This window comes from Limulus polyphemus, unplaced genomic scaffold (genome assembly GCF_000517525.1).
Source record: "Limulus polyphemus unplaced genomic scaffold, Limulus_polyphemus-2.1.2 Scaffold874, whole genome shotgun sequence".
In the NCBI taxonomy this organism is placed as follows: Eukaryota; Metazoa; Arthropoda; class Merostomata; order Xiphosura; family Limulidae; genus Limulus; species Limulus polyphemus.
In genome coordinates this window covers 225,897-235,324 of record NW_013666484.1, presented here as the reverse complement: position 1 = coordinate 235,324, position 9,428 = coordinate 225,897, and the positions used below count along the sequence as shown (strand labels likewise).

At 31.9% G+C, this 9,428-nt stretch overlaps 1 protein-coding gene across 3 annotated transcripts in view; it reads right to left on the bottom strand.

The window, feature by feature from the left end:
* Window positions 1-381: 381 nt before the first annotated feature.
* LOC106460984 (nephrin-like) overlaps window positions 382-9,428 on the bottom strand; it is a 197,398-nt gene continuing 188,351 nt past the window's right edge. For all 3 annotated transcript variants that reach the window (XM_022387777.1, XM_022387776.1, XM_022387775.1), the window contains 7 exons: window positions 8,407-8,715; window positions 7,711-7,992; window positions 6,369-6,548; window positions 6,043-6,182; window positions 4,790-4,874; window positions 4,038-4,132; window positions 382-1,623 (listed from right to left, as the gene is read on the bottom strand). In XM_022387777.1, coding sequence (XP_022243485.1) covers window positions 1,384-1,623; window positions 4,038-4,132; window positions 4,790-4,874; window positions 6,043-6,182; window positions 6,369-6,548; window positions 7,711-7,992; window positions 8,407-8,715 — 1,331 coding nt within the window. In that variant the 3' untranslated portion in view covers window positions 382-1,383. The remainder of the gene's footprint in view (window positions 1,624-4,037; window positions 4,133-4,789; window positions 4,875-6,042; window positions 6,183-6,368; window positions 6,549-7,710; window positions 7,993-8,406; window positions 8,716-9,428) is intronic.

Below are 9,428 nucleotides of genomic sequence, written 5' to 3'. Positions count from 1 at the left end.
TCCTTAAATTAGAAAGTGGTAATCTTCCCAGTTCAAATGCAGTTATTGTGCTTCTTAATATTCAATGCTATATATCTAGTTTTAATTAAGATGGTTCAACCCACATTTAATTAATAAATTTGTAAATGATCATATTACAACACACACACAAATGAATGATGTTATTTTTTTTCTACTGTTCACCACGTTATGTGTTAACGCCAATGAAAACGTAACAATTTAAGAAGCTTTAAATCTTTGTCGAACAAAATAAAGTCCTTAACAATATTTGTTTGCAGATGGTTTAAGGTATCTACACAAATTGTAGAATGTCATATGTAACACCGAAGAAAATCCATGAACAAAATCAATATTATAGAATCGTATATATACACAAACACATCTTTATATAGATTTTATTTCTATAAATACCAATGTGATAAGCATGCCACAACTGGTAAAATAACAACTCAATTCCTTCTTTAAATATTCTTTGGTATATACAAACGAAAATTTTACATACACTAAAATGGACACAAACACAACCAAGTTCATCAACAATTTATTAAGCATGGTGGTTTGTTTTTCAAGAAACAGGAAAAATTATTCAAACAGTGTTGAACTACTTGTTTTGTAAAGAGTCGCAATGGAAGACTCGACAAACAAAAACTAATAGATTTTGCTTTAATTGCCTGAACATTCAAGCAAGCCCATTAGATATCACAACCAGAAAAAAAATCATCCTTATGAGCTTCTACAAACCGTAATTTGTAATTCTTCAAATATTAAAATGTTTTCGGTAAACAATCTATCAACTGAATACCAGATAGGTCATAAAACTTCGAACAATCAACTTAATATATCTTGCATGCGTAATTTCATTTATAAAAAATCCTTTAGCATCGTACAAACCAAAACTTGCTATAAGAAATATATTTATTATTTTCACGTTATTTTGACACTTTGTTTTCCCCTTTTTTGAACAACTTAAATTCAATTTTACAATAGTGCTTGATCAATACGTATTTATATACAACCCATATTTCCGAGGTTTTAGTATGGTTTACGATAGCCCAATATAATATTAATATCTTTTGATATTGATAAATCATACAGCCCAGTAAAATTTAAGAGTGAAACTGAACTATTGCTTATCGACATAAAAATTCACGAAGATATGAGTTAACTGAATGGATTGAATGCCGATTACGTGAGACATTTCACACCCGAATACTGCTGGTGTGTTGAGGGGAGTTTTGTGGCATGTTGTTTTGGTGGATTTCTATGATTATGTGATTAACACTTTAAGGTATTCTGGACACAACCATTTACATTAAAGTTTTCGGAACAGAGAAAGTGACATGACGTGATGTTCATTAATGTAACTTCTTGGTGTTATCGATCTCAGCTTGTAATTACACCCTGGGTGTCTTTAATGTGGGCGCTTAGAAGGGGCTCGTAAGCACAAGTCTCAGGGAATCGCTCCCCTTCCGCACAATTCGATATATTTTCTGTAACTTCTTTATTGTTCTTAACTTGACAATCATAAAGCAAACTCCTTGAAACTTCTTCTGAGCTATTTGTAAAGCACGATTGATTTGTTGATTCTCTCTCTGCCAGAAATAGCACATTTTCCGTTAAATCCTACAACGAAGGAACATAATTAATTATTAACTATTAGTACAAAGAGATACTTTTACTTTACAAATGACATATAGTCGTGGTAACATAAGAAAACATGTATTCAATATTTTCAACAAATAATCAATTAGAATTGTCGATCTATAGATTTAAGAGGGTACTATAATGATATTCAAAAGTACATTTCTGTTTATAGGGATTTTTAAAGATCTGTATGTGAGTGATAACGTGTAAAACATGTCTTTATCAATAATCTGAGAATGAGGGAGTGTCTTATCGATATAATACCTTCAGTATCAGTGGATTACAAAAAAATATTGGATAGTATTTAAATAATCTGAGCTTTCAATATTTATTAAGTTGTTCGAGTTCAGAATACAACAAACCTAACACACCAAAAAAGTTCATTTCCAAATACAGGAAATATGATGGTTTCATAGATGTTTCGATTAGAATATAGCTAATTCAACTTATACATTTAAGAAAAAATTATGTTTTTCATAAAGTTAAGAATTTGTCCTACTTCCAAAGATATGGCAACGGATCATAATTTAGAAGTAAAAATTGAACCAATATTTCTTTTTTTTTATGTTAAAGCTGATACAATGATACATTATCTGCCATACTCTTATTTCTGAATTAATTCATATTTCCTTAATGAATGCGGTATAGGTAGGATAACAAACTAATAACTTTTTAGTTAATCTTACTCCAAAATTTGTCTTCAACAAGCGCGTGTTCGTGTCATATTTTAGCAAACACTGACTCTTTTTTACTTTAAAAGAGGGATGCTAATAATATTTAAATTGCACAATTATCTGGGTTTATTACCGGATTTGGATTGCACAATGAATTTACTTCTTGATCAATTTGATCCTTATAAGGTTTTACCTGTATGTTGGCCCTTCTGTCGAGCTGAAACTGAAATATTCTTATCATGTTTTATCTGTATAATGGCTCTTTTGTCAACCTGGAGTATCCTTATTAGGTTTTATCTGTATAATGGCCCTTTTGTCAGCCTGAAGTATCCTTACCTGGTTTTATCTGTATAATGGCTCTTTTGTCAACCTGGAGTATCCTTATTAGGTTTTATCTGTATAATGGCCCTTTTGTCAGCCTGAAGTATCCTTATTAGGTTTTATTTGTATAATGGCTCTTTTGTTAACCTGAAGTATCCTTATCATGTTTTATCTGTACAATGGCTCTTTTGTCAACCTGGAGTATCCTTATCATGTTCTATCTGTATAATGGCCCTTTTGTCAACCTGAAGTATCCTTATCTGGTTTCACCTGTACGTTTGCCCTTCTGTCGACCTGAATTTGAAATATTCTTATCGGGTTTTATGTGTATAATGACTCTTTTGTCAACCTGAAGTATCTTTATCAGGTTTCACCTGTACGTTGGCCCTATTGTTAACCTGAAGTATCCTTATCAGGTGTTATCTGCTCATTGACCCAATTGAAAACCTGGAAGACCCTTATCAACAAGGTTTTATCTGCTCATTGATCCAATTGAAAACCTGAAAGATCTTATCAACAAGGTTTTATCTGCTCATTGATCCAATTGAAAACCTGAAAGACCCTTATCAACAAGGTTTTATCTCCACATTAATGCTTTGGCATATTTTTCTGTCTACATAATCATTCCTTATCAAATGTGCTTATACATTGAACTTTCTCTATCAGAAAGTTTCTCGTCAGATTTTGAACATTGGTATTTCCTCTATTTGATATTTTTTATTAGGTTTTCCTCACATATTTATCCCCTTTCTCAGTCTCATTAATCTCTGTCGGATTTTATATTTTCAGAGAATATGATAATCACAAGAAGGTCTACGAAAGAACTAAATTAAATTCTAGTCCAACTTAACTTTACCCATATTAAATACGATTTAATTTGTTAATAATCATATAAGTCTGATTTACTATAGCAGAATTTACCTTATAAAATGGAATTAATAAAATAAATTCGAAGAAGGAATAATTTCACGATAATAAATGTTACAATTAGGTCTATCAATCAGCTTTAAACTATATAAGATTATCAGACAGTGTTTAATAAATTGTAATGTTTCATATTTTATAGTTTGAAATACCAAGATACTGCTTTCATCTTCACAAGATGTTGCAACTAAAATCACGGACGTGATTTTATCTAAGGTAATTTTAATCAAATAATTTAATTTCTTTAACATACCAGTATTTACACTTTGATTTTATCTGATAAATTTATTATTTTACAAAACGATAAAAACCCTATAACCCCGAGCGCTTTTGAAAGATAGACCTTTCTTCTTCAGGAGTAAGATTTCTTCAACCTCCGTGTTTTTCTGACATCATTAATTTGTTATTTTACAAATATTTTAACAGTATTGAAAGCGATTGCAGTTATACAGGGATCCTTTAAATAAGTCTTACCTTGCACACGCGTGTGTACTGCTTTAGGATATCAGGACAGTGGTCATCTTCTTCTAAACTTTCACAACTTTCTAGTTTCCGTATTTGTTCATCTCCTGTTGAAAATATACCAGCTTCATTATTCTTACATCCACTTAAGTTGCTATTTCAAAATTATCGTTTAAAACCAAATGTAGAACAGTCAGATTGGGGTCATTATAATACAAAAGGACGTTGACGGTATACCACAAACATTAAAATATTGACTCGATTAATGATAACTGTATGTTTAAGTCTTGATTATTAGGTCTGTACGCCATATTTTGTGAGCTTGTAAAGCAATCAAAATTCATTTGACAACAGTTAGTGGAATATTGTTATAGTTAAAATTATTTGAATCCATAACCTTTTATCATTTTTAAAGAAAGAAAGAAAGGTTGTAGTAATCAAGAATTATTTCTGCCATTTATAACACTTACCCCACTCCTCTAAGAATTATTTCTGCCATTTTTAACACTTACCCCACTCCTCTAAAAATTATTTCTGTCATTTGTAACACTTATCCCACTCCTCTAAGAATTATTTCTGCCATTTTTAACACTTATCCCACTCCTCTAAGAATTATTTCTACCATTTTTAACACTTACCTTACTCCTCTAAGAATTATTTCTGCCAATTTTAACACTTATCCCACTCCTCTAAGAATTATTTCTGTCATTTTTAACACTTACCCCACTCCTCTAAGAATGATTTCTGCCATTTTTAACACTTACCCCACTCCTCTAAGTGAGAAGGCCGCGAACCATGAGATTCTTCATTTTTTGAGACATTTTTCCACGCAACACCGTGCTCTGAAGCCTGAAATGTACAACATTTTTAATATGTTAAGATTTTGTATTTCAACACTAAAAAAAATTTTGCAACAAAATGAAAGAAACGTAGATACGATGAGTTTTAATGCTAAAATAAACATGTTTCTACAAATTATTAATTAAACATATGAAGAAAAAGGTGTAATTTCAAACATTGATTTAAATATTTCCTTTGTATCCATACGCCGATTCATCTACCAGTACAGAAAGTGTGAAATTCTCTCTATGTTTATCTCCTTTTTTATTCTAAAAGAGCGATTTTGTTAGTAGAATATAACAGGTTTTGTCTTGAAATTCTGCTTGGAGTACCATATATTAAAAGTCAGTAAAGGCGTTGAAAAGTGGTAATGGGATTTTGTGTTTTTACACAGTCTAGGAAAGTGGTAAGGTACAATTGCACGGAATGGGTTTTTTCTTATTTTTACACTCGTGAGGTTTTCAAGACTTTCATTTTGTTTCCGTGTTTTATATACGTCAGCACTTTCCAAGGTAATGTCAGGGTGCTTCGAATAATGACCACTTTGGAGATTTTAAAGTAGAGTGATTTAAACTGCATACATTTTCAACAGACAAAATAGTACAAAAAAGTAGTAGAATTAGCAATTTATTTATTTATTCGTAACTTCCAAAAATTTAAGGTTAAAAAAATACGTGTATGTTATATGAAAATAAAAATAAAAACACGAAAGTGATAACATAAAGAAATTGGACTCTTGGAGATAAACTACCTAAACTCCTTAATACTTATTTTATATTACTTTGGTGACGTTTCGTGAAAGCGCTCTGTATCAAGACCAAAACGAACCATATATCTATATATATATATATACACGGCCATAGATTCTCTGTATTGAATTATAAAAGTACAGAAATGCTGTTATTAATGACCATTCATATACAATGTATCTATAGTTCGTTGAAAGTAATAACTTTTGGGCGTTACAGAATTTGTATCATTAGTAAAGAAAAAAAAACGAATTCCTTTAAATTTTTTATATGTTGAACACAACAAGACACTACCAAGCTGTGAAATACGAAGCGATGAGCATGCTAGAAATTTTGTTTTTATGCCTTAAAGATGCCTTAATGGACTTTAATGAGTTTTCTTTACTAGTAGAGAAAACTTTGAACTAAATTTAATGAAAATAAGAGACCTGAATGTGATCCGTGTTTCCATGCTCTTCTTCGATCATTTGGGATGTTCTTCCCGACAGATAGAAAGGTTGACCGTCTGTGTTGTTCACTGGCTTGTAGCTATCATCGTTTTGGTTCAAACGTTGAAGCTGAAGAGCAACTGAGGCAAAAACATGGAACTTATTTTGATAATGCGTAGACAGTAAATCATGTACTTTTAACCAGACCTCTGTTTATATGTGTTTTATTATTGTATTAGCAAACTATATAAATAAGCTATCGCATTATATACTTAGCATAACGTTTTCACTAATTATGGATATCTATTCTTTTAAGATAATCTTACCTTCGGCTCGTCTTCGTAGACGTTGGCTCCTTCGTATACAACAGGCCACAATTAAGGAGATTAACACAAACACCATGGCACCACAAACAGCGCAAGCCATCCAGACTACCCTGGAAATTTGGGCTTCCTTGCTTTTTCCAGCATTAGTAACAGCTTTTGTGGAATCCATTGATGGAGCAGCTGTGTAGAGCACACTTGTTTCATTACGTGGGTAATGTACACAAGAATATCATTGAGTTGAAGGTTTGATAGAAACATTAAACTTTATCACTCTTGTTTTAGGTTATTGTGTGTGAAAAGAAGTTCACACTTTTTATCAGCTACATATTGTATTATCTCAGATAGATTAAGGTCGTTACATAATGAAAGAACTTAATGCAAACTGATTTTTGGGGTGTATGGAGACGCATACATGCTCGTGTATCCAACAGTTATATATCTACTACAGTCTTAAAGCTTAGCGCAAGCTATGATTGGCGAAAAGAGCAAATTCATGTAACTGAGATAACAATGCGTTATAAAATCTAATCTATTTGACAAGTACTAGCCTTAAGTATGCCTTAACGTGCATTATTTTTAAAACCAGGCTCATGGACTGGTTAGACAACTTCTCTGTGATGCTTATTAATAATTTTTAAACCACATCTTTTCATCCGATGTTTAAGCTCTCGTATAGTTGCCAAAGAGTTTTGAGGTTTACAGTGAACCTCAGTGTATACTCTGTATATCTGTAAGAATACACAAGGGATAACAGAGCAATCGGTAATCAAATTCAGACTGTTTTTTAAGTCAAAATACGAACTGATTCAGTTGTATTGTAAATTTTGCACTTAAAAACTTTAAGGTTAATTTTGTTGCATTTTTTGTCAAATGATGCTTAGTGAATGAATATATTAGTATGTTAAGAAATCGATGTTTGAAAATTAGAAAAATACACTCGTTGTTAATTAAACGGAATCTAGCTCACACTTCCCAGAACACACAAAAGTATAAAACAGTCTGTGTTTACAATAATATACATTAATAAATTCGATAACTTTAACTTTAAGTTTTGTGCAACTTATTTAATAGTAGAAACGTTTAGTTAGCACAATACAAATTGGGTAAATGTGTTAATTTAGCACAATACAAGATGGGTAAATGTGTTAATTTAGCACAATACAAGTTGGGTAAATGTGTTTATTTAGCACAACACAATTTGGGTAAATGTGTTTATTTAGCACAATACAATTTGGGTAAATGTGTTAATTTAGCACAATAAAAGTTGGATAAATGTGCATGAAACAATTGCGATTTATTGTTTTTCTAATTTTAATTTCCATTAAACTGTGAAATATCTTACGCTTCGTATGTACTTTCAGACCTCTCCCGTTCTTGTCGCTTATTCCTACTTCGTTAATGGCCGACACGTAAAATTCGTATTCCGTCCCCGGATCTAAATCACACACAAGGAACTTCGGAACAGTTATATTTTCAGCTGTAAAAAATGGCTTTTCACCAGTTTTTCGCCAGAAGATGTTGAATATCTGTTGAAGACCACCGTTGAAACCAGGTTTCCATGAGAGAAGAATTGAGTTATGTGTGACATTGGAAGCAGACATCATTGTTGGTATTTCCGGTATACCTGGTATACAGATGAGATGTCTGTATAACTCGATGAAAGCTTTATAAACTAATTATATATTGGTGAGTATACAGACGACAGCACTATGTAGAAAACTATTTCTTGCAGCACTCTCAAATCTAAACCAAAATTTGTACTCGTAAATCCTACTTCTTAAAATAGAACAGACAGAGAACAGACAAACGAGCTCGCATATTTTTACGAAAACTGCTAAATATATGTGCACTTTAAATAATTCAAACAAAAAATCAATTTGAAAAACGTGGTTGAATCTCGAAGCATACACCATACAGTGTTGGATATTTGTACCAGAGACACTTAGATAATACATGAAGCTACAAAAACGAAACAAAAAAAGAAACGCTCCTTTTAAAATAATGCATATCTAAATAGTAATATACTTGCGAAACTTACGAGCTGGTATCAGCTCCACCATTGCAGTTGAAAATCCTAAGTAGTTTTCGGCTCGACAAGTATAATCTCCATAAGTCAAAGGATGAACTTTCTTGATGTGGAGAACACTCGTCCACACTGTCTGTTCATTGTTTTGGTAATCAACCTGGTAGTTGGAATTGGTGGTCATCCAGCTTATTAGCTGGTTGCCTAGATACCATGTGAATGTTACATTTGGCCTAGCATCAACGGTACAGTTTATTGTTGCAGCGCCACCTGTTTTTGAACCAACTTTCTTCAGTGTGACAGGTTGAAGAATTACTGGACTGTCTATGACAGAAAGAAAAGTAAATAACGAAACTTGAGAAACTACAGAAACATGAGTAAATGAAAATTCCTTATATAAATATTAATTATTTGTTGTTTAGCACAAAGCACTGCTCACTATATTTGATCATTCACGAAAACAAAATTCCATCTAACAGATACGCGAGGATCACGTAAAACCACATATATATGTATATTTATCTAGATCTTAACTTCTGAATTTAATTATTTGCATATTGTTTATTCTTTCCTGTGTCTAGTGAGAATTGGTCTGCAGGTTAAAAATTACACAATTAATGAATTCCATAAAGAACAGAGAAAAACTGAGAGCTTAGGTTATGTTTCAAAATAGATAAGAACAAAAAAATTGGCATTTTTTTTTAGACAACTGTAGAGCTAACTGTTTATCGTCGGTTGTGTAAATGGTTCTTTGAAACAGTTGGTGATGCATTGTGGTAATAAACGATTTATTAGATGACGTTCAAAACGATTTCAATAAATCCCTTAAAAAACTACTAACACAATAGATTCCTGATTCTTTGAAAATTAGTGGAGTGAAAAATAGTATATATATATATATATATATTAAAGTAAGCTTGTAATTAGTTAGTTTGTTTGAAGCTAAGTACAAAGCTGCAGAATGGGCTATCTGTGCTCTGCCCACCACGGGTATCAAAACCCGGTTTCTAGCGTCGTAAGTCCGCAGACATACCGCT